Consider the following 26,692-nt stretch of genomic DNA (forward strand, 5'->3'; position numbering starts at 1 on the left):
CTTTGGTGACAGGATTTGGAGGAAGGCATGGACACTGTCATCTTATAACTCTGGAATGATCACATTCAAACAGTAAAAAATAAATAAATCTCATTGGCATTCCAAAAAGACATTTGGACTATGTGTGTATAATCTATACAGCTTGCCATTGGATAAGATTAATTCTTTCATCATCTACACAGTGTAAAGAAATGAAAAAATACAACTGAAAGGTTAACATTTGTGAGTTAAACAATTATTTTATAGAGTCCTCAGTCATCTGATATCAATACTTTGGAACTTTTATTGACCAATTCATCCATCATATGTCAAAGTTTATTCCTATTCTGCTATATGAAAAGTGCTCATTTAAAATGTGCACAGAACAAAAACCTAATAACCCAATACAAAATATTTAAAATTATCATCAAATGTCCGGGCTAAATAGTCATAAATGTGTACTCAGCTACTCTTTATCACACATCTCCTGTCAATCCTGTAGTTTTAGTTAACAAGAAGAGCAGAGGAAGGCCTCTAAACAATGGAGTGCAGAGTGAAAGGAATTCAAGTTCTAGCTACTCAGAGCCGCAGTAACAAAGCGCCATGGCCCTAAGCATCTCTCTAAGATCCCACTGCACAGGCGTCTGCTGCTCTCGGTAGATCTAAGCCAGAGCATCCTACAAAGAGCCAATTGGCCTTTCGCCTCCCATCTCCTATTGATCAAAGACCCTTTCCATTGAAGCCAGGAAAGTCTCACACAGACCTGTGAGACCAAGGACAAAACCAGAGCCGAGATTCACTATAAATCCATTCTTTAACCTCTAAGTGCCAGACGCTGTTGCAGGGTTTTGTATTTGTTTTTTGTTTGTTTTTTCCTTTTCAGTCAGCTGAGAATACAAGTAAAAAATAAGGAAGTTTTCATTACATATTCTTATTACAGTTGTTGTTACATGTTTGCTGTTAGCACTACAGGTGCTAATTTCAATTTCCACACATGACCTCATATTCCAGGCTGCTATCAAAGCAAGGTATGCTGAAAGCATTGTATGAAATACCTCAGGTATTACATTTAAGTGTATATGAGATGCAAAAAGTTCTGTGCTTAGACATGAGTCTCATTTCAAGATATGCCAGCATGTATATGTACATATTACAAAGTCTGCAGTGCTCAGATCATGTGGACATGCTACAAAGTCTACAGTACTCAGATCATGTATATGTACATATTACAAAGTCCGCAGTACTCAGAACATGTATCTGTGCATATTACAAAATCTACAGTACTCAGAACATGTGGACATGCTACAAAGTCTGCAGTATCCAGGACATGTATATGAACACATTATGAAGTCTGCAGACAGAACATGTCTGGTACCCAGCCTTCCAAGGAATATTCAACTTGTCCAAGGTCTACTAAATACAACAAAAAAACAAACACAGTCACTGGAGTGATACGCACTCTGTCCATGTAAAACACTAACTGTGTAGACTGTAGCTTCTTAAACTGATTCCACAAGCTTAGGGCATTTTAAATGACTATGGTGATAAAATAGTGCATATTATTATAATTAACATATTAGATATTATGCATACATATATCAAATATTTACTGATAGTTCATAAAGAAGTTTATTTTTAAATACTTAGCATATGAATATCACAATTTTTAAAAATTAAGTAAAAATTTTATACTAATGAGAAAGATTGTTTATTTTTATTTTTAGTAATTAAATTTAATTAAGATTTACCAAGAATTAAATTTTTGCTGGGTGATAGTGGCATATGCTCTTCATCCCAGCACTTAGAAGGCAGAGGCAGGTGGATCTCTGTGAGTTCAGGGCTAGCCTGGTCAACAGAGTCCCAGGACAGCCAGGAACACACACAGAGAAACCCTGTTTCAAAAACCAAACCAAACCACAACAAAAAGAATTAAATCCTGGTTGAATGATTGATACTAAAGGACAACATTTTCATAGTTCATTGATGCTGTGATTTTGTCAATGATGAGAATATTGCTTCAAATAGATACAAAATGGCAGAAGTATGTTTAGAACAACTTCAAATATTTCAGAAGTGCTAACTCCAAGTAAAAATTCACATAGTAAATTTAAAATGCTACTCAAGCAGCAAATCAAGGAGCAATTTTTAAGAATCAAACATTCTAATGTAATCCAATCCAAAGATTAGCTAATTTGATCTTTCTAGGCTAAGAATGACAGTACAAAAAATCAACATCTTTGTTTTCTGTAATTAAACCATCATGTTTCTATATATATGTACGGTAAAAAGAGGATATTCATGACACAAAAGTCTTGAATCTGAGTCAAAGTGCTCCACACATTTGTTGTTGGTATGTGCTGTGATGATGCGTGTAGTTCCAAATGTGTATATTGTGTGTTGAAGCCACACTATGCCACACAGACAAGAGACACCAGAGACGATGACTCCAGAATGCGTCTGACTTTGGACCGAGCTGTGCTGCTCCCGCTCAGTGAGCTCCCACTGCTGTCACCTTCTCAGTCGTTCCCACAGTCAGCTCCATCCAAGAGGAAGTCAGAATGACCTTTATCTATCCTTTCCTGGACTGTTATTTAAAGGGCCTCTACTGAGCACAGGGTCATGGGATGTGTGATGGGGCAGGTGCAATGTTATGTGTGCAGTGCTGATGGGGCCAGAAGGGCGTGTCCTATGCCCTGGAATTTGAGTTACAGATGGTTGTGAGGTGGCGGTGGAAACCGAACTCTGGTCCTCTGAACCTGAGCAACAAGCAAGTCCTCATAACCACTGAGCCATCTCTCCTGCCTCCTAACTCTTCTTCAGATAGACTATGCTCCCTCCTATCCAGCAATAGATTATCACACCTCAGTGAGGTGGGAAGCTCTGCAGAGCTTTCCTGGTTATCCCAATACCACACAGTCCCCACACAAACCCCAACAGGTCATAGTATACATTCTTCATAACCCTTTCAAAGAACCTTGTTCATATCATCACAAGGTTGATTTTCTCTTTGCGTCATTATTTTGTTGTTACACCATCTGGAGTCAGGGACCACAACTGTCCCATTGCACCACTGCACAGGTTAAGTGCCTCCATCTGTAAAGTACATTTTGCATCTTCCTTATTGAAAATTGGATAAGGTATTTTAGATTTTATAATTTTAGCATTTGAATATACATAATGGAGTATCTTGGGGGATAGGATCTAAATCTAAGTGCAATATATTTTATATTTAACATATACCTTAATATATTGCATGATAATAATTTTATAAATACATAAAACAAAGTTTCAAATGTGGGATTTTCCCACTGTGTCACTATGACGGTGCTCAAAGTTGTCCCGATTTGGAGCATTTTAGATCTCAGGTCCCCAGAGTAGGAAGACAACTGTACTGGAGACAAAGGGTGTGAGAAACCTGTCAGGAGTCCTAGGCATGGCCTGTCAGACTAATTTATAGAGCTGTTGCTTCATAACAAAAACCTTGCCTCAAAAAAACCAAAAAAAAAAAGGAAAGAAAAAAAGAGTTACAATCATTTTTAATCACCCTTGTATTACTGATGATGATGAAATGGGATTAAGTAATATTCTCATACCTGTATATAGATACGATTTTTAACTAAAGCATGTAACAATAGAGGCTTATCCCTTCTAAATGTTCATAAATATCCAAGAATGGCAACGGTCAGCCAACTTTTAGGAATAAGTCAAAATAAAATCTTACAGTGAGGCCATCAGAAATAAAATCTGACAGTCCATTGCTGCTTATGTCGACTATGTCTTTAGTGACGTCACTTCTGGGTGAGTCATGGATAATACCCTTTATGACATGGACAATGATCTGATAGCACCGTTCCTCAGTGGAGTTCAGACACAGCAGAAAAGAATTTCATACTGGCTTATGAAGTTATTATAAAGAAAGTTGAATGATTAAAATCAGGCCCAAACAAACATGTTCAAGTCCCTATTGATGAGCAGAAACTGCTACAGCTAAAAACAGACTATCAAGAGAACTGTCGCAGAAGTTCATGGAAACCAAGGCAAACAAATTCCAAAGGCAGGCCATGTCTGAATGCTCTCTTACTTTCTCCACTGGATTTACACACTTACTTTTCGTTCATGAAATATTATTTTGGTTTTTTTTTTATAGCAACAAAGAAAGAGAGAGAGAGAGAGAGAGAGAGAGAGAGAGAGAGAGAGAAGAAGGAGGAGGAGGAGGAGGAGGAGGAGGAGGAGGAGGAGGAGGAGGAGGAGGAGGGAGGGAGGGAAAGAGGGAGGGAGGAAGAGGAAAAGGGAAGGAAGAAAATATGTTGCTCAAATGTTAAAGAGAAACATTTGGCAGAGAGACAATTAGAAATACATTCATGGTCTGAGTTCTAACTTAGTCAATGAATCAGTGAACAAGTAAGCATTTGTTAAGTCATACAATTTGAAGCATATTGTGGCTGTGGACGCCTTTCAGCACTGCCTTCTTGGCTTTCAAGGCCTTCGCTTTAGCTTCGGCTTTGGGAGGGGCAGGAGCTTCCTTCTTCGAGTGCTGAAAGGCGTCCAGAGCCATAAAAAGAAGATCCGAAGCCAGGTGATGGTGGCGCACGCCTTTAATCCCAGCACTTGGGAGGCAGAGGCAGGCGGCTCTCTGTGAGTTCGAGACCAGCCTGATCTACAGAGCTAGTTCCAGGACAGGCTCCAAAGCCACAGAGAAACCCTGTCTCGAAAAACCAAAAAAAAAAAAAAAAAAAAAAAGAAGATCCGCACATCACCCACCTTTCGGTGGCCCAAGACCCCGCGGCTACTAAGGCAGCCTAAATACCCCCGGAAGAGCGCGCCCAGGAGGAACAAGCTTGACCACTACCCATCATCAAATTCCCCCCGACCACCAAGTCAGCCATGAAGAAGATAGAAGACAACACACTTGTGTTCATTGTGGACATCAAGGCCAACAAGCACCAGATCAAACAGGCTGTGAAGAAACATTGATGTGGCCAAAGTCAACACCCTCATAAGGCCCGATGGAGAGAAGGACTATGTTCGGTTGGCTCCTGATTATGATGCTCTGGATGTTGCCAACAAAATTGGAATCATCTAAACTGAGCCCAGCCGGCTAATTCTAAATATACACTTTTTCACCATAAAAAAAAAAACAATTTGAAGCATATTATAAATTGCTGCTTGGATTTTATAATCTTCAATATGTATTTATTTTACCAATTTTTAAGATGTTAAAAATAATGAAAAAAATTTTCATCATGGTTTATATTGCTTAAATTAATTTTTAAAATACCACGATTAGAAATTATTACAAAGGTAAAAACCCTTTATTGAAGTAAATACAACATATTTTGGGTATCTTTGATAATATGTACTGACTGCATTTTTAAATATAAAGCAAGTTGATTCCACTGTAATACTACTTCTCCTGGAGAAATAGCTCTACACAAAGAATGATTTATTCTCTTAATACAATGCCGTATATTGCTCTATTGAAATGAAAAGAAAAAGGAGTACATCTAAGTTTAAGAAGGAACCAAAACCATCTGCTGTGGATACGAAATTCTTCTAGTTCTCATGATAAGCATGGGAAATAAGAGATATATTAGAAGAATTCAATGGCTGTGATCACAGAAAAGTAATACACTGTTTCTGTATTATAGCTAGTGAAAATCATGTCAAAGACTAAGCATTAGAAATATATTTATGAGAATAAAAACAGAAGGTTACTGAATGCCAAGAATGACAAAATTGGGGCTTTTATGTTAATGATTATTATACATAGCTAATCAATTACCAATCTTTGTAGCAGATCCTGGATTTCTTCTTAGCACATAGCCCAGAGAGCCAATATGAATCACTGAAGTTTGGATTTAACTCTGAGACCTATTTATTACTCCGGCTCTCAGTGACATTGTTCAAGATGCTCGAGAGTGAAATCTTATCAGCTAGCGAACACAGACCACTGCTATGACTAGTCATGCAGAGAATGGCTTTCAAAAACATGCAAAAATATGAAGCATATTAAAAGGGAAAAGGAAAAATATTACATCATATAATGATATGATTTAGACAGATGAACAAAATTAAATGCCATTGCCATCTGCAGTCTAGGATGGTTTTGATATGATTATTAACAAGCCATCCTCTTTCAGGGTAAGTCATCATTGCAAATAATATGAAATTAAAGCAATGGTTCCCTTAAATGCAGCATACCAAAAATTAAAGATCATTATAGGGCAAAGAGATTATAAGTTTATGGCCTGCTTGAATAACATGGTTCATTCAAGGCTACCCTGGAAAACATACCCTGTTTCAAAATAAACAGTAGAAAGTGGTTTGGGATTTAACTCAGGGAAAGAGCACTTGTCTAGCACATGGGAGGCCTAGGTTTAACCCCCAGGATTTGTGGTGGGAGAAGGAGGATACAGCATATTATAGATGGTTCACAAATTATTAAAATAATATAATAATGTATATTACTTAAGTCTTACTGCCATATATGCCTAACAGAGAAAACCCTAAGAGCAGCTACTGAAGAGAATGTGAAGAAATGTTTGATACATAAAATACCTAAAAATCTCAGAAAAAAATTGCAAATTTTCTCAAACTACAAGAGCAAGACTTTTTATGATTTTAGACTTAGAGCTTGATTTATCTCTAGCTTGTCAAAACTTAAATGTTTGTTAGGGCTTATAAATTTCTACAGTGTGAGTTGGTACATATTTACACAAAGTTAGGCAGAAGTATAGAGGTATGGCTTAGTCATAGTCATCTTAGTTACTAAAAAAATATTATCCACCCTGACATTTTTAAAGAGTAAATGCAATTGTTGAACAATATTAAAACAGTGCTGTAGAGGTGAGTTTGGTGTAATTCCGTATTTTACAACCTCCCCACAATGTGGAATCAACACTTGTAACACAGCACCAAGTAAAAGGCCGTGTAATGAGAGATTTCAGTCATAAGTGCAGCACAATAAAGAAACCAACAAGTAATGGCTGCTGCACCTAGGTGTGACAGCAGACCCCTCAGCTTACACAGTATGGCGCACTGCTTCCTGCAGCTAAAACCTGCACGCACCAGCTCTCGACATCATTTTCCTCCTTCCCGCTTAACCACATCTGAGATGTGACACAGATTCTTCAACAGCTCTCAAGGTGCGCTACGTTCCATATTAAAGGTCACGCTCGGCTACAAACAGTTGAAACCAAAATCTAGGGGCAGCAGAGGTGGCTCAGGGGTCAAGAGCTTTACTGCTTTTATAGAGTTCCCAGCACATACGGTGGCTCGAAAACACTTGTAATTCAGCCCCAGGGGACTGGACACCCTCTTCTTATATGTAAAATAAAATTTAAAAAAACTTTAAAAAATAAAATAAAACCATAATCAGTAAAGTGGGAGGACCAAGCCACTACACAAGATTCAGAGATAAGTTTTCTAAAATTTCCTTTGAAATAATCATAAATATTTTACCCTTGGCCAACTTTACAGTTAAGAATTATTGTTATAGCCTGATGTGGTGGCTCACCCCTTTAATTCCAGCACTCAGGAGGCAGAAGCAGGTGATTTTCTACGAGTTTGAGGCTAACCTGGTCTACATAGCAAGGTCCTGGACAGCTGGGGTTACAGAGACCCTGTCTCAAACAAATAAGAACAAGAAAACAGCAATAGGAAGGAAAGAATTATTCTTACAGAATTATGCTATTCCATGATTTTAGAAAATGACAGCAACACATGAAACCACTTTCTGACTTCAGTGTAGGCCATGTCAGGCTATTTACAATTACAATAAAGCAAATGCTAACTACGAAGTTAAACCACTTTCTAATTAAGTACTTACCTCTAGTAAGGGATGAATCAAGTGTTTCTGGAAAACTGTCAAAGAAGGTTTTCACACAAAATGTAAAAAGCAACACATAGACTTTATGAAAGGAATCGACTGTAATATGACAGAAAATGTGTTAGTTTTGCAGGGTTGTGGTAACAACAGTGAAACTTTCTCTAACAACTCCTTACCTGTGTATACAGTTTTTGCTCTCCAGATACAACATGCCAGCAGCGACATCCAAGGAAAACCTCACGAGCTGCTTGAGCTTCAGTTCATCCTTCCTCTTCCTCAGAAAGGACAGGAAATCACCTCCTGGAAAAATTGATGAAGAGAGACGAGATGAATTGTGACAAGAGTCATATGCGACATTTATTAGGAGGCTTGACAGCATGAGAAGCTTTTGTCCCAGTTTCTTATGTGAGGACAAAAGAAACGTGGAAACATCACATCCTGGGAAGCAGGCGCCATCACTCCTCTAGACACATCAAGTACCTTAAGTGTCTCAGCCAGGAACCACCAAACACATAAACGCAGTCAAAGACAAACTTATCCCTTTGCCACTGTGTGCACTGATTTACTTTATTGACATTTTAAAAGAAATTTTATCTGATACAATAAGCAAAAAGCCTAAACAAAAACTCAAATGATATTAATTTCTAGATTCAGGGACCTCTAAAAACTAAAACTTTAAAACTAAGCCATGTTGTGAAACATTGCTTTACACTGTGTGAGTATATGCCTCAGTGATTGGTTTAATAAAGAAGCAGACTGGCCAATAGCTGGACAGGATAAGGTTAGGTGTGAGAATGCTGGGAGGAAGAAGGGCAGGCAGATGCAGAGAGAGAGAGAGAGAGAGAGAGAGAGAGAGAGAGAGAGAGAGAAAGAAAGAGAGAGAGAGAAGCAAGATGGGCATGCTGTAATGAGAAAAGGTACCAAGACACAGGGCAAGCATAGATAAGAAATATGGGTTAATTTAAATGTAAGAGTTAGCTAGTATCAAGCCTGAGCATCTATAATTAATATTAAGGCTCCGAGTAGTTACTGGGGAGCAGCTTGGGGGACAGAAACTTCCGCCAACAAATGGCATTCCGACATGGGGCAGGAATTTCCACCTAAGACCTGACAAAGCTTCAAATAGGAATCTAAAAACACAAAAATGGAGTCAAACTCAGTTTCTTGGTGTTACCAAGGTAGGCGCTGTTTGCTAGCAGCATGCAGAGGTGCAGCTCTTTTAAAAGAGAGCTTCTTGGCTCACTGCTAGCCGCAAAAAACAGGTGGCTAAGAAGAATTTATTTTCTATGAAAGTACACTAGAGGAGCCTGAGAGATGTTTTTTTTTCAAAAGTCAAAATAATAAATCAGGTTCTTAGTAACAGGAGACCAATTCTACTTTATCACCTCCTTAGAGTGTTCACTCAGCTCCCTGTTGGTGGGAACAGAAATAATGAAATGAAACAGGCTCATTGATGGACTGATTGTATGCAAAGACTCTAAAACAATCATGAAAAGCCTTTTTCTTCCAAATAGTAAGCAACTTAACACGATGAAGAAACTGTCCTGTGAATCAATTGAAAATTGTTCTCAAATAGATTTCAAAAACAGACAGTCCAAATACAGAAGTAAAAACAAAATGAATTCAAAAGCCATATCAGGGAAATAAAAGTAATAATAATAAAAAATAAATAATTAAAAAAAAAAAAACAGGTGGCTATTTTAAGAAGACCTGCTACCAAATGCTTAAATAATGTTTATGAGCAGTGGGAGAAACACTACTTGGTGGCTACAAGGGACCCAACATTTCCCAAGAGTTGGGGTAGTAAATGTGGCTCTTTTTGGTACCTGTGTAATGAAGCTCAGCTCTCAGAGAACCAAGCAGGTCAGAGCCAGCAACCAAAACAGAGGTCCTAGCCATGCCTCTTACCAGTATAAAGGCTCATAGGTTCAGAAAAAGATTACAGATAAGTAGTAAAGTCAGATTCAGAACAACAACAAAAAGAAATCTCTAAATGGGCCAAGGTGTGTTTAAAAATAAATAAAGATCTGGTAGGTTTGGGAGAAAGAAGAGAAAGAGTATATACAGTCTTAGGTTAAAAAATATAGTTTTAAAATAATAAAATCCTTGCAAAAGTAACAGAATAAAAAAAAGAAGCCACATAAAGACAGAAAATACAGAGTCTGGATTCTGTATGCTATTGTGCTGTCTTTACATTTTCTGATTGCTAATGAAGGAATGACAGCTGCTAAGACACACCGAACTATGAAAACTGCTGGATTAAAATACGTCTTGACTTCAAAATGTAAGTCAAAAGATATGTTACTTTGGAGAAGAAGTTATGCTTTTATTTCCACAGGAAATGAGATTTGTGGATTTTGTAGATTTATTCAAAGTTAAAGATGATCAGGTTTGATCAAGGAAGAAGACCCCCTGAAATACTGGCTACAGCCATAAAGAAATAAACCTAGAAAAACTACAAAACAAGTAATACATATTTTACCTGCCGAAATATAAAACAAAAAAGCATTTTTGGCTGACTTGTGTATAACACACCGTCTATACTTATTTTAATACTGATATGGATGTCACCTTTATGTATTTTTGATGGAGGAAGGTCATTGGTTAAGTAATAAAGAAACTGCTTGGCCTCATAGGTTAAAACATAGGTGGGAGGAGTAAACAGAACAGAATGCTGGGAGGAAGAGGAAGTGAGCTCAGAGGTCATGCTCCCCTCTCCCAGGCAGATGCCCTGAAGCAAGCTGCCAGGTCAGACATGCTGAATCTTTCCCAGTAAGACTGATGCTACACAGATTATTAGAGATGGGTTGATCGGGATATGAGAATTAGCCTGTAAGGGCTAGAGTTGGTGGGCCAGGCAGTGTTTAAAAGAATACAGTTTCTGTGTAATTATTTTGGGGCATAAGCTAGCCATGTGGGCGGCCGGGTGCCAGGGAAAGCAGCCCGCCGCTCTTAACACAACAGAGGATGGGGGCCAGTTGAAGGCGTAAGTCACAAACAATGCCACACCAGTTTGGAATTATGATTAATAGGCTGGTATTTATTTAAAGGGGAAAAAACTTACAGATCATCGTCCCATACAACAGCCCTCTGCACAACCAGGAAGGGAGTCTAGTCGCCGGTGGAGCAGGAAGTGAAGAGAGAGAGGAGAGGGAAGTGGCCGCTATTTTAAAGGGAGAGAGACCACAACCCAATGGGCTGGTATCTCAGCGGCTATAGGCTGGAGTGGAAGGACCTCCCGCAACATATTTTAAGGTTAAGTATTTTAAGAACAAGGGTACAAGACACCAATAGTAATGGATCATCTAGGTGATCCAGTAGCACCAACGTGAGGCAACTACGTCCACAAAAAAACTAAGAAAACTTAAAAAGAAATTCTAAATACAAAAGAACAAAGTTAAGCACAGCTTCTTAGTTCCTTCCTTTTTTCAGATAGGCTCTGTTTGCTGGCAGGAGCACCTTTACAAAAAGACTTACTGACTCAGCATAAGAAACAGCAGCTTCCTGGTTTGGGCAGCATAAACTTTGGCTCTTGTAGGAGGTCAAGCACTTGAAAGGGATTTGTGGGCAGCATGCTTCAAATTACTTGGTGGAAGCATGGTCAACTGGTTACCAGAGGTGAGGTGGTGAGGACAGCTCCCACCCAGAAGTCTCAGAGGCAGTGAATGGACCTCCAACATGTTGTACTGGGCAGACTTGAAAGGCAAAGAAAGCAGCCTTAGTCCTAGCCATGCCATTTAGCATTTTAAGAAGCAGTCCTGGCCAGAATAGGATTACAGATATTCAGTAAAGACAGATCCAGATGGAATCGACCTCTAAATGGGTCACAGTGTTAGATAAATGCACACTGGCTTGACAGAAGAAAGAGTACTGGCAGTAATGATATACAGATAGTCATAGGTTAAAGGGGTAAAGATAATAAAATAAATATTAAATTTGTAGGAAAAGTAATAGAGTAAAAAATAAGCCACTTAAAGATAGAATATACACAGAGAATCTGGATTATGTATATTATTGTGTTTTCTTTGAATTTTCTTGACTGTGAATGAGCTAAGAACAAAGAGACATTTCATTGTATGGGCTGCTAAACTGAAACAACATATATATTTTAAAGGTATCTTGACTTAAAAATTTTGGTCTAAGGATATGCTGCATTGGAAAAGAGGTTCTGCTTTTGTTTCCACAGAGGATAAGAACCTGCAAATTTCTTCCAGGCTAATGTGCTTTGATGAACCAAGACCTCCTCTAAGGTCTCCTTGAACCCCCAAAATTACTTTGCCTAACAAATGGCATGAAACAGTTTGGAGAAAACTATGCCTAAGTTCCCAAAATGATTGTTTATAAATGTTTATTTACATTTAAAAAGGGATATGCTATAGAGATAAATATTTTGAATTGGTATGGATCTTGGTATACTGATACAAATTTAAGATCAATTTTGTTATATGTATATTTCTGCTCTTGATTACGGTATTGTGTTTGTGCAGCTTATTTAAAATTGAAATGTATAATTAGGAAATACAGGTTAATAGTCATCTATACTAGTCAAGCTTATAGTCATGTTAGCTAAGTTTTCTAGATGCACAGAGATATGTTTCAGATGGATAGTTATTCTTCAAATCTTTCAAAGAGCAACAGAATATGGCATTTAAAATGTATTAAGAACTCAGGACTTTTCATGACAATGAGACACATCTGCTCATGGCAGCACCAATCTACTTCAAGAAGATCATGGATATAGAAGAGGCTCCTTATAAAGTTTGTTAGCCATTTGGGCAAGAAACTCCTCTTGCCTGAACTGCTTGGTGTTATTCTATATGAACTGGACATGCAGGACCCACAGAAAAATGACTGCTAACTTGATTAAAAGCAAGACCATCCTTCTGGGTTCCTGCTTCATGAAAAGAGTCTGCTAGACATTCTGCAGGACACAGAAGAAAGCAACTGATGGATTTTGCCTGTATAGGGCAGAACAGATCTTCAAATTTCCTGTTTCAAGGAAAAGTCTACTGGATACTGTGGGCCTATAGGCTGAAGATTAGATACTCCAATGCTGCACTGGAACTTTGGGTGACTGTCCAGGAAGCAAAATGTCTGCCAATTCTAGAGTTTTAAGGAAGTTGCTTACAATTGCACTTTCTATTAACTTAGGTAATAGTATATCTTTTTGGGATCTTTGATGAAGTTAAAGAACAGAGAGTTATTGTTACTCATTTCCTTAGTTATGATGAAATATAGATTAGATATAAAACTTTAGACTCACACAGACAGAATAAATGATAAAGTATTTTCCTTAATTTGCCAAATATAAATGAACGATAACTGTATTGTTGTATGTAATCTTGCTATATTAAAGTTAAAACCTTCCTTTTTATTTGAGAAGGAGAAATGGTGTGGGAAGTCCTTCTGTGTATGTGTTGCTTTTATTGGCTAAAGAATAAAGCTACTTTGGCCTACAGCAGGACAGAATAGGGTAAAGTGGGAATTCCAAGCAGATAAGAGGAGGAAAGAAGGTGGAGTCAGGGAGACGCCACGTAACCTCCAAAGGAGACTGACATCAAGAAACCTTACAGGTAAAACACGAGCCTCATGGTAAAATATAAAATAATAGAAGTGGATTAATTTAAAGTGTAAGAGTTAGTTAATATGAAGCCTAAGCTAATAGGCTAAGCAGTGCTGAGATTAATACAGTTTCTGTGTGATTATTCTGGACCCGGCTGACCAGGAAACGAACAAGCAGGCTCCGCCTATAATCCAGTATCCAGAACAGCTGCAAGGCACTGACTGAGATGATCCAGGCTCACAGACATCTCCAGCCAAGACCTAACAACTTGACTTCCTAAAGGTTCCCCAAAAGATTCTAGTACCCATGGACAACAGGAAGTTATCTAAAGAACAATGCCCACATTTCCAAAATATTGGCTATAAATGTTTGTTATTACTTAAGAGGAACTGGTTACAAGTTGTTATTGATAATGTTCAAAAAAACTAAACAAAGGAGATTATATCTCAAGGATTTCATTTGGAAAAAAAGGAGGGATATAGAAATGATAGGATAAAATAGTAGATTACTGAATCTACTTTTAAACCAAAAAAAAAAAACCCAACTACTAGTCTTAAATATTTCACATTGGTATGTATTTTAGTATATTGATACAAATCTAAAATTAATTTTGTTATACTGTTTGGGTATTTCTACTCTTGTTTGGAGTATTGTGCTTATATAACTCATTTAAAAATGCAATATATAATTAAATACAAATTAATAGTCATCTATAATAGTCAAACTTAGTCATATTAGGTATGTTTCCAAGCTTATACACAGATATATTTAGATATATAGATGGTCTTCAAATACTTCAAAGACCTACAGAATATGACATTTAATATGCTTAATAACCTAAGGCTTTTCATGACAATAAGACACACCTACTCTGCTGTACCAATTTACTTCAGAGACGATAATGGGCACTGAAGAAACTTCATATGAGTTTGCTTTCCTTATGGCAAAAACTAGCTATTCGGGCAAAAAAAAACTACCCTTGCCTCAACTGCTGACAGTATACTGTTCAAATTGGACCAGGAGGACACAAAAGAAAGTGACTGCGAGACTTTGCTAAGGCAAGGTAGGACTGTCCTTCAAAATTCCCTGTTTCTTGAAAAAGTCTGTCAGAATCCCAGGCCTGCTGGCCAAAGTTGGATGCCCTAATGTTACAAAAGAGCTTTGAGTGACTGTCCAGGCAGCCAGATGCCCCTGTTATTAAGTAACATTTCACCCTTCTGGGGTCAACAGAATTGAAGACTAGAATAGTCATAGTTAAGTTTTCCTTAATTATGATGAAAGGTAAATTATGTATAAAACTTTAGAGTCATAAGGATAAGATTGATAATAGAATATTTCTCTAATTTGCCAAATACAAAAGGACTAGATATTTTAACTGCAATTCTTACTTGGTAATTCTTTTTCTTGTATATAATTTTACTATGTTAAAATAAAACCTTCCTTTTTAATTAGACAAAAGGGGGGAAATGCTGTGGAATAATCCTTTACACTGTGTGGATATATGTCATTGTAATTGATTTAATAAAGAAGCTGACTGGCCAATAGCTGAACAAGATAATGTTCGGAGGAAGAGACAAACAGAATGCTGGGAGGAAGAAGGGTGGAATATGCAGCTGTGAGCAGATGCAGAGAGAAGATAGGCATGCCATAATAAGAAAAGGTGTCAAGCCATATGGCAAAGCATAGATAAGAAGTATGGGTTAATTTAAATATAAGAGTTAGCTAGTAATAAGCATGAGCTATTGGCTGAGCATTTGTAATTAATATTAAGCTTCTTAGAGGTTACTTTGGAATGGCTGGTGGGACAGAAACTTCTGCCAACATCATGTCTGTAAGAACAGGCATACACATACACACAGATGTGCGCGCGTGCACACACACACACATATGCACACATGATTACACATATGTACATACATACACAGCAGGCTCTGATTCTGACATGACTGTTATTCACCTACTATGCATGTTTTCATATCAAGCAGATCCCACTGATCTTTCTGGCTGTTGGCCCAGCCTCCAACAGCTGAGCCATGTCTCCAGCCTCCACTGATGTCTTAGAAAAGCTTTTTAACCATCACAGTCTAAGACAAACATACTATGATCCAAACAGCAATTTAAAACTTAAAATCAATCTTATTTTATAAGTTAGAAAAAAGTTAAAGTGTTTTAACAATATATTTCCCTTATCTCAATAAATCTCAAATCTTTGAAATATGATAGTTTATAAGCAAATTTTTCTTTTAAATATTTAGTCAGAACTGCAGAACTGTATTTGCTGAAGCAGAGCCAGGTTATCTCTTTCCTCTTCTCCTTCTGCTCCACCTGACAAGTCGTTTCCCTGTAGACAAACGCAGTGTCTTGCACCTGCCAGGCAAATGCTCAGGCCCCACTCATTCTCAAGAGATGGCTAACATCGGTGGCTTCTTCTTTACTCTCTCTCTCTTTTCTTTCTCCTTTTTGTTTATAGTTTATGGCAATAAGCAGAACGTAAACTATGTTAGAACACACGATCTTGAAAACAACCATTTGCTTCCTCTCAGGCCTCTGTATTAAAGTCCAAATTGTAAGGAAGGATTACTCCCTGGTTGCCCTTTCCTGGACCCCCTTCACACTCTGCTGAAGATTTAGATTTCCTTAAATAGAAAAACACTACAAGAGAAGAGTTAATTTTTTTTTCCTTTGGTGTGAACAACTGGAAAATAAACACCCACCTAAATCTCCTTAAAATTCCCCCTTTCTTATCTTAGTCACAAATTAAGTGTTACACATGTTTTGTGGGCCACTTAGAAATCAACAGGCTTTTTGTCTTTTAAAAAATAAACTTAAAAGGTAGATAATTCACCTTTTTTGTTCATTTTAAAGATTTGTTTGTATTATTTTAAGAATATATATTATTGTATATATTGCATAGCCACAGGATATACAATATCAAGTAAGATGAAGGGTTTGGTTTGCTCAGCAGTGGAGAGGAATCCTGCTTTGTCACTCTGTTAGGGTTAAGCACAGGGTCAGGGAGGAGCTGGGCACCATCTAGAGAGAACCTATTATCTGAGATTGAGCTGTAGAGACTGAGAACTGGGAACCCCAAGAGAGGAGTTTTACCTGCATCAGTGCCAGAACAAGAGACTCCTAGGAGGAAGCTGAGGAACACAAATGGAACAGAGATTAACACTGAAGCTGAAAAGTACAGGCTGTGGGAGGCTCTACTCAGCCTCCAAATGACATATTACAGCAAAGATGTCAACACTATAAAGCAAAGAACCCATATTAGAAGCTGTAACAGAAAAACACCAGCTTACTCACGAAGGTAAACAAGTCAAAATAACCTCTCTCATCGATACTCTAAATGCAATACATCCATTTATTTCAAGTCCTGAAAGTAACAGAGAAGGATAAACAGCACAAAGACTTCTCAAAAAAGTCATATGGAAGCCTACTATTTAGCTGGGGGCTTCACACCAGCTCCTGGCATGAGCTCTCTCCCCTGGAAGCTGCCTCAGTCCAAAGTCCACCCCTGAGAATGCCAGCCAAATGGTGACCCCTCCCCGAGGAGGGTCAAGACCACTCTCACAGGCTATTTAAACTGCCCCTCAGAGAATGAACATGTGGTCTCAGGGTTTTGCGTGGTCTCCCCTTCTCTCTCTTTTTCTATCCATGTTTTCCCAGGGGCTACCCAGGGGCATCTTTTAATTTGATCTGATTTGGTTTGATTGGGGTTATTTGTGTCAGTGGAGAGGTTTGTTGGCCAGAAGAAAATACTTAACACCTACTACTGTAAAAGTTCCCTAAAATATACATATATATATATATATATATATATATATATATATATACATAAAAACAATTAAAACAGAGTTATTATGTAACAGGACAACATCATCTATACTAGACATCAGACACTAACAAATAAAAAGCACATATCTGAAGGTGATGAATGCAGAAAGGTGGCTAGGAGCAGGGAGAAGAGATGTCAAGGAACGGGAGAGGGAGAGGAAAAGTAATGCAGTATCTGTGACAAAAGAGATGGGATATTTAAAAGGTAGATACGGGATGAACAAGAGAGAGGCTAGAAGGATGGGGGCCAGTTGTGGGAGGGTGGTGAATTACAGCTGCGGAAAATGTTGAGCATGCATGAAAATGCCCCAAAGAAACCTACTACTTGATATGTTAACTAGGGAGAGAAAGAGGAGGGGGAGGGCTGGAGAGATGGCTCAGCAGCAGCTGCTCTTCCAGAGGACCTGGGTTAAATCCCCAGAACCCAAATGAAGTTCACAACTCCAGTTCCAGGGGATCCAACATCCTCACAGAAATAAACTCAGGAAAAACACCAATGCACAGGAAAAGAAAGAAGGAAAGGAGAGAGGGAAGGAAGGAGGAAGGAGGGAAGGAAGGAAGAGAAAGAAAGAGAGAAAAAAGAAATAGGAAAGAACACTCAAAAGGAAAAAAGAGCCCTGAATTAGAAGGTAAACTCCCATGGAGCAGACCATGGTACTGAAGTTAAGGTAATCATAAAGCAGTTCAGTCTTGGGCCATATAATTCTTTCCTTGCACACTACTTACTTCTGCTAGTAAATAAGGAACCTGACACTTGCACAGTTTTTAGCTTTTACTGTGTATGTGTAGTACGGTATGTGGAGTTGCTTTATTATCATTTTCATTGCGTACAGAGTTCCAAAACCCTTTTAGATTTTGTGACATATACACACAATATTCATACATGTATTGTGATATCTGTATATGACAGTGTAGAGGGTGTGACATGTGTGTACACGTATTTACATATTTATACCTGAGTGCACATGGCAGAGTACCACATTCTATGTAGTATACTGCATGTGATATATGTGTATACACGTATTTACATATTTACATCTGAATGCGCATGGCATAGAGTACCACATTTTATGTAGTATATAGCATGTGACATATGTGTACGTATGTATTCACATATTTACATCTGAATGCACATGGCATAGAGTAACCACATTTTATGGATGGAGCATGGCAGATGTGTATACACGTATTTACATATTTATATCTGAATGCACATGGCACAGAGGACCATACTTTATGGATGCAGCAAACATCTTGTGCTCAAAGCGGGCAAAAGAGGGTAAATAACTTCCATTTTACAGTTCTGTCATAGAAGGCTTGTGATTGCACTGCACAGTAAAGCAAGAGAGGATTATCTTCTTGAACTGGACAGTGATAATGAACTTATAAGAATATTTAATGAGTTTTTAACAGCAATGTTGTCTTACTCTGGAGGGACCATGGCATGAAGAAATGGATGGATACTGAAATCACACTGTCTAGGTTTCATTAACCCATACAGCCTTGAGTACTTTATAATCTCTCTAAACTTTTACAAAATAGGCATCTAATACCATCTATTAATGAAAAAGAACTTACATCAGCAAGCATGTCCTAGGATCCAGAACATACTAATAGTGGCTTACATTATTTTCATAAAGGAGCATGGAGCCACAGCAGCTGCATTGTGGGTTATGCATTTCCTCATTCACTGACATGTCCTTTCGTAAACCATGCCATCCTGTTTTAGATGGAATTAACCTCATCTTCAGCCATGATGGCAGTCTTAGACTGTAACCCATCCAATGATGTTTGTGCATCTTCCGAAGTGACTGACTAGTACAGAGATTGGAGCACAGGTTCATTCAGCCCACTGAGAATCCAGACTGAGCTTAGAAGACAGAAATTGTTTTTGTTTTATTTCTAAAGAACTATCAGAAGTTTCAATAAAGTAATGCATAATCCAAAACTTTAGGATAAAACATCTGGCACCTAAAATGTGTTACAGGAGCCAGGTGTATCAGCACACATGTGATTTTAGCAGACAAAAGATAAGAATTAAGTATGAGACCCAACAGGAACACACAGTGACAGACTGTCTTGAAAAGGGAAGGGAAGTAGGAGAGAGAAGGGAAGAGATGGGAAGGGAAGGGATGGAGAAGAGGAGTACAGAAGGGAGGGGAAAAGAAGTGAAAGGAAGGAGGGGAGAGGATAGGAGGGGAGGGAGGGGAAGGGAAGGAAAGGGAAGGGAAGTAAGGGAGGAAACAGAAGGGAAGAAGGGGAGGAAAGAGGAAGGGAAGTAGGAGAGTGATGTGGGAAGTCCTTCTGTCTGTGTATTGCTTTTATTGGTTAATGAATGAAGAAACTGCCTTGGCTTGTTGATAGGGGAAAACTAAACTGAATGCAGGGAGAAAGGACAGAGTCAGAGAGATGCCATGTAGCCCAGCTGGAGACAGACACCAGAACTTTAGCAGGTAGGCCACAGTCACATGGTGATACAGATGAACAGAAATGGGTTAAGTTAATATGTAAGAGTTAGCCAATAAGAATCTAGAGCTAATGGGCCAAGCACTGATTTAATTAATACAGTTTCCCTGCGATTATTTCAGGGCTAATTGGCTGGGAACAAACTAGCAGCATCCTTACTACAAATTGTGCTTGGTCAACAGAATGGTGCGCAATGTGTGGACAGCTACATTCACATAAAACCTGTGAGAACTTGGGAAGTAATTCTAGACACAAAATAACATTATTAAGCATGGCTTCTTGATAACAGCACTTTCTCAAGTGGGCTCTGCTTGCTAGAGGCAAGCACTCTCATTTAAGAGAGGCTTCCTGACTCAGCTTTAGCTGCAAAACCTTTCAGCTCTTTTGAGGTCCTGCCATGAAACACTTTAATGGTGTTGATGAAAAGCTGACTGCATACTTTTTGGTGGTAGCAGGGACCCTGAAACGCCATAGAGTTGTGGCAATAAACATGGCTCCAGTCAGTACCTCCAACATGAGGCTGGAATCTCAGAAAGCTAAGAAATGGGGTGGATCCAGCCATCAAAGTTGCGGCTTTAATCCTAGCCATATTGCTTAGCAAATTAAAAACTCATGTGGTTCAGAAAAAGAGAGATATAAAGTAAAGAGAGATTCAAAGATGAAAAATACCTCTAAATGGTTTACAGTGTGTTAAAGATATATGGAGGCTTGGGAGAGAAAAGAAAAAAAAAAGGAAAAAGTACTTAAAATAAAACAGATAGTAGTTGGGTGTGATGGCACATACCTTTAATCCCAATGCTTGGGAGACAGAGGCAGGCAGACCTTAGTGAGTTCAAGGTGTGATAGTGCACACCTTTAAACCCAGCACGTGGGAGGCAGAGGCAGGTAGATCTCTGTGAGTTCAAGGACAGCCTGGTTTACAGAGTGAGTTCTAGGACAGCCAAAGATACACAGAGAAACTCTGTCTCAAAAAGCCAAAAAATGGGGCTAGAGAGATGACTCAGAGGTTAAGAGCATTGCCTGCTCTTCCAAAGGTCCTGAGTTCAATTCCCAGCAACTACATGGTGGCTCACAATCATCTGTAATGAGGTCTGGTGCCCTCTTCTGGCCTGCAGGCATACACACAAACAGAATAGTGTATACATAATAAATTAATTAACTAATTAAAAAATAAAAATAAGAGTTTAAAATAAAGCCACATAAAGATGAAAAATACAGAGAGTCTGGATACTGTGTGTTATTATGTTCTCTTTGAATTATTTGAATGCTGAGAAAGAAGCAACAGCTGCTAAAATATATTTGTTTATAAATGCTGCTGAATTAATCCAAGATAGATATTTTGAAAATACCTTGACATCAAAATTGAAGTCAAAAGGCATGTTACTTTGGAGAAGAGGTTTTGTTTTTGTTTCCACAGGAAATAAGGGGTTGTGGATTCATTCCGGGTTAAGCAAAATCGGGTTTGATCAAGGAAGATCCCCTGAGAAATCTCCAATAGGAGTGGATGGCCCAGATGTCTGAGTTTTATATCTAGAACAGACTCAAGATTGCTTCCTGAGATGATCAAGTATCTCAAGATACTCCAGTCAGGACTTGATCATAATTCAAAGTTCTATCTAGGTCCCCTTAAGATTATCAGTACTCCCAAACAGCAGAAAGTAGCCTGGAAAACTACGCTCACATTCCCCCAAAGATGGACTACGGATAATTTCCTTTGTTTAGAATATTGGTTACAAGTTGTTATGGATAATGGTCAGTAGAAAAGCTAAACAATGGATATGATTCAGAGTTTTTTTTTTTTAAAGGGGGGAAGTGCTGTGGGGCAATAGTCTTTTATCTTGTCACTTGTATTATTTTTAATAACATACCGATTGACCAGTAGCCAGGCAGGAAGTATAGGTGGAGCAATGGCAACCAGGCAGGAAGTTTAGGTGAGTTGACCAGGCCGGAAATAGAGGCGGGGAAATGAGAACATGAGAATGCTGGGAAGAGGGAAGTACAGTCTGTAGTTGTAACCCAGACACAGAGGAAGCAAGATGTGACTGCCTTGCCGAAAAAGGCACCTAGCCACATAGCTAACACAGACAAGAACTGTGGACTAATATAAGTTATAAGAATTAATAAGAAGCCTGAGATACTAGGCCATTCAGTTTATAATTAATGTAGACATCTGTTTAATTTCTTTGGGAATTAACAACTGTGGGAACTGGGTAGGACAGAAAATTCAATCAACAGCAGAGGGGAGGGAAGAGAGGGGAGGAGAGAAGAGGGAGGGAGGGAGGAGAAATAAGGGAAGGGAAGGGTAAAGCTAAAGAAAAAAAAGAGAAAAAGGAAAGGAGAGGAAAGAAAAGCAAATAAAAGACCATCCAACCACGCCACCAACCACAATTCAGAGTGCATTGAAAAAAGAGACTTTCTGACAAACTGAAGTCATTAGATCACATACTGCCTAGGAATCTCCCTGTCCCCTACAGATTCTGCAATAAAGGGATCTAAAAAAATAGAGTTCTACAGTTACGTACTATTAACTTAAAGGTGTTTAATGGGTACAATGACTTCATATTAGAAGGGTTATTTGACACTTAATGACAAAACATTCAACGCTTTGGACAAATAGAGCACTCAATCAAACAACTACACATAGAAAACACAAGGCTAGCATTTTCAGCATTATCCACAAGTATTTATAACACTCCATGACACAAAACTTGGATCTTACTGTTTTTCTGTTTGATGGAGCTCTGAGAAACTGACCATAATTAACCTAAACTCAGATCTTGTCAACAAGAATAACTTATCAGCCAGGCATGGTGGCATACATGGTTAACAGCAGCAGACAGGCAGATCTCTGTGAATTCGAGGCCAGTCTGGTCTACAAAGAGGGTTTTAAAACAGCAAAGCTATACAGAGAAACCCTGTCTCAAACCCCTCACCCCAAAAGAATGACTTAATTTGTAATTGGAGAAGAAGGATTATCAAGGTGAGGCATTATCACTAATGACTAGTCAGGGAATCACAGAGAGATCTTAATTTTTTATCTGCAATTAACTTCAATGATTATTGCAGTTAATAGGTCAAATTCTAGGACAGTGAGGGATACACAGAGAAACGATGCCTTGAAAACTGAAACAAAATAAAAATAAAATCATTACTCAAGGCAAATATTAAATTGCAGAAGTATTTTGGGGGCTCTAATTAAGTGTGTGTGTGTGTGTGTGTGTGTGTGTGCGCGCGCGCGTGTGTGTGTGTAGGTCAGAGGTTGAAATGTGGTGCTTTCCTCTGTTGCTTCCTGCCTTATTTTTGAAGGGAGTCTCCCTAACCCTGGAGCTTGCTGGTTCAGATAGACTGCCTTGCCAATGAGTTCCCAGCATCTACCCGTCTCTTTGTCCCCATTATTGGGTCATGGCATGCACAAATATGTCCACCCTTTCACATGGGTGTTAGGGATCTGTACTCAGATGTTCATGGTTGCCCACTCTACCCACTGAGTCATCTTCTATCTCCTAGAATTCATTTTAAACATTTTTTTTCTTTAGCCATCAATGATGAGAAGCATGGATTTTATCAAAAATAAGGAAAATCTAAACTGTAAGCATAAACTGTGATTGCTAATTCAAACCTGACTTCACGGATCACAGAATGAACAGGTGTTACAAGTGGACCATGAGTATGGGACCAGTGAACACAATGAAGGACATGGCTGTGTGCGGTGGTTTGAAGAAAAATAACCCCCAAAGGGAATGGCACAATTAGGAGGTGTGGCCTTGTTGGAGCTATGTGGTCTTGTTGGAGGAAGTGTGTCACTGTGGGGTTGGGCTCTGAGGTCTCATATATGCTCAAGCTATGACTAGTGCCTCAGACCACTTCCGGTTGCCTGCAAGATGTAGGATTTTCAGCTACTACTCCAGCACCATGTCTGCCTGCATGCCTCCATGCCCCACAATGATGATAATGGACTGACCATAGGAACTGTACATGAGCCACCCCAAAGAAATGTTTTCCTTTATAAGCGCTGTAGTCTTGTTGTCTTCACAGCAACAGAAACCTAACTAAGACAGTGTGGCTCAGGAGGATGAGGCCATGAACACACTGAAGGCCATGTGCCTGTGCAGAGAGAAGGCTTAGCTGGAAGTGTGCACTGGCTGTGAAGTGAAGTGATCACAAGTTATCCTAAGAACTGTCCCTGGGAGTGCAGTAAAATGCTACATCTGCAGAAGCTCGGCATAAAAAGAGGTCTGTTTGTGGAAAAGGAAGATTACAAACTGAAAATCCAAAAGGCGAGTTCATGGACCTAGCAGATTTCCTGGTTGCATTTTCTTCTGTTTGAAAGATTTACTGAACAGCTTGTTATAGACAACCGAAGTGAGCTCTGAAGAGCAGATCTGAGTATGTGGGCTTCTCTGGTAAGAAGTAGTCTTTAAATGAGGTTTCTAAAGGGCTCAGTTTTACTAGGACTGCAGAATAGCTGGAGCCTATCTCATTTGCAGATCAGCTGAGAACATACCCTGACAGTACTTATGAGGCCGAGTCTATGAGATATTAGATGAGCACATTTCCCAGGATTTTTGAGCTACTGATTCAAGCTACGGTTTTGAGAGGCATGACATAAACAGCCAGGAGAGACCCCTTAGTCAACTGTCACAGCCCTCAGAATGGCAGATGATCCTTTGGAGGTAATCCACGGCAGCCTAGTTATGCTCCCAACCAGTGTATTGGATTTACTTGAGTTATATCTTCAGGTAGTAATTCTGATATTACTACATTCTTAAAACAACAACAACAACAACAAAATGTTTGGGACCAAACCCAGCTTTTCGACTGCTTTTGTTAGTAAAGGCTTTCTAGAATCCAGTCCCATTCATCCCTTTATGTACTATGTGTGAATGGAGGCTTTTCTGATCCGTGGCAGAACTGCATCAGGGACTGTGTAGCGATTATGCCTCAAAATTTACTAGTGGGCTCCTTATGAAAAAGCCTGGCACCTGTGTTCTAAAGTTATCTACTTTCCACCTATATGCCACTTTTCTTTTGCACCAATACACTACAATTAAAAATCACTGACTGGGCAGTGGTGGCGCACACCTTTAATCCAAGCACTTGGGAGGCAAAGACAGGCAGATCTATGTGTGTTTGAGGCCAGCCTGGTCTACAGAGAGAGTTCCAGGACAGCTGGGGATGTTACACAGAGAAACCCTGTCTTGAAAAACCCAAAACACCACAACCAAAAATGAATACTTTTCAGTCAAGAGCAGGGAATATCTGTGTTAAATAAAATTCTAAACATAGATGTCTTTTCTCAGTTTTTGTATTTACTGTGATAAAACTGACATAATAAATTTACTCTTTTTAGTGACCAGTTCAATATCATGAACCCCATGCACACTGTTGTTCAATTTTACATTTACTAAAATTCTACATTTACTGATAGCCCTGTTCCTACCTTCAGGCAAGCTTGGTAATTGCCATCCAACACTTAGTAGCATTTCTGTGACACCAAGGGCTTGCAATACCACCCTCATATATGTCCATCACACCTCCTTTCCATTGTTGGCTCATTTCACTTACTGGAAAGCCCTCAAGCTCGTGTCTGCTGTGGCTTCTCTTTTCCAAGGCTGAGGAATACCCAAATTGGATGCATATGCCACATTTTCCTTATCTGTTCATGGGCATTAGGTTTCTCCCATATCTTGACTATTCTGATAATGCTGAGACAGATTTACAAAACTCTCTTCCAGTTCCTTTTTCCAATCTGTACTCAGAAGCAGATGACTAGGTCACATGATAGCTCTAAGTTTTTCAGTAGTCCATTTTACACAACAGCTTCTTTTTTTCCATTAGAATTTTTTACAGTCCCATTAGCAGTGCACATGGTTCTCCTTCCCCCACATCCTCTCCAACACCTGCTGCCTTGTGACAGCTGCTATTCTAATGTGAAGAGCATGTCCTTGTGATTTGATTGGCATTCCCAGGTGATTTGTTACACAGAGTGGCACATATGCATGTTCACTTGTTTATCTTTGAAGAAATGGTTATTCAAATTCTACATGCATTTCTAAAAATCTGTTGTTATTCTGATCATTGAGAATGTCTTTCCTAATGATATAAATCCCTCATCTGGTATGTGTTTCAAACTCTCCCACGACCTCTTACAATGCTTTCCCCTCTTAACTGTGTTCTATACTGGGCAGAGCGTTCAAGTCTGATACAGTCTTATTTCTCTGTTTGCTTATGATGTTGGTCACATTGAGAAACAACTCTTTACTCAAATGCCATGAAACTTTACGTTTTCAATACATCTTATAATTTCAGAGATAATTTCATATTTATATTTGGTTCTGTTGTGTTTCTATAACAATATTTCTCCTATTCTGGAGACTGAAGTCTAGTAGAACCAATGCTCTCAATATCTAAAGAGGAGGACATGGTCTCTGTTCCTAAGACAGTGCTTGGATGCTGTGCTCTTTAGACAGAAAACAGTGTCTCCTCAGAATGGGAATAACAGAAGGGCAAAGAAACAGACAAAAATCACCAATACTGACTGAGAAAGTTTCACATTCTCATCACCAAATTTTTAATTTGCTCCAGTTATCAGTCTGGAAAATCTAAGTCCCAAATCATACCTAAATATCATGTCAATCGCATTAACTCAAGTCAAGGCACACTTGTCACAAGGCAGCATCTGTGCTTGGTGTGAGACTAAACTAGAGAGCTGCTGCTACACCATGCAGGGAGCTGAGCCTGTAGCAGGCATTCCATCATATGCTTGGCTATTTTTACTCCTTTGGGGGCCAGCCCCCCAGATCCCAAATAAATACACAAGGAGACTTATTGTTTCTTATAAATGTCCAGCTTTAGCTTGGCTTTTTTCTACAACTTTTCTTAAATTATCCTGTCTACCCTTTGCTTCTGGGCTTTCATCTTTATCTTATATGTCTTTCTTTACTTCTTACTCCGTGGCTTGCTGTGTAGATGGGTGGTTGGCCCCTGTGTCCTTCTCTCTTTCTTTTGTTGCTTCTTGT

General features: G+C 38.9%; 1 protein-coding gene across 2 annotated transcripts in view; it reads right to left on the minus strand.

Annotated features, from left to right (window-relative positions):
* Positions 1 to 26,692, minus strand: part of Fer (FER tyrosine kinase) — a 315,759-nt gene that overhangs the window by 66,292 nt on the left and 222,775 nt on the right. For both annotated transcript variants that reach the window (XM_041631741.1, XM_041631742.1), the window contains one exon: positions 7,984 to 8,107. In XM_041631741.1, the coding sequence (XP_041487675.1) occupies positions 7,984 to 8,107 (124 nt within the window). The remainder of the gene's footprint in view (positions 1 to 7,983; positions 8,108 to 26,692) is intronic.

Source organism: Microtus oregoni, unplaced genomic scaffold (assembly GCF_018167655.1).
Source record: "Microtus oregoni isolate MIOR12 unplaced genomic scaffold, Mior012 000038F_ref0000394, whole genome shotgun sequence".
Classification (NCBI taxonomy): Eukaryota; Metazoa; Chordata; class Mammalia; order Rodentia; family Cricetidae; genus Microtus; species Microtus oregoni.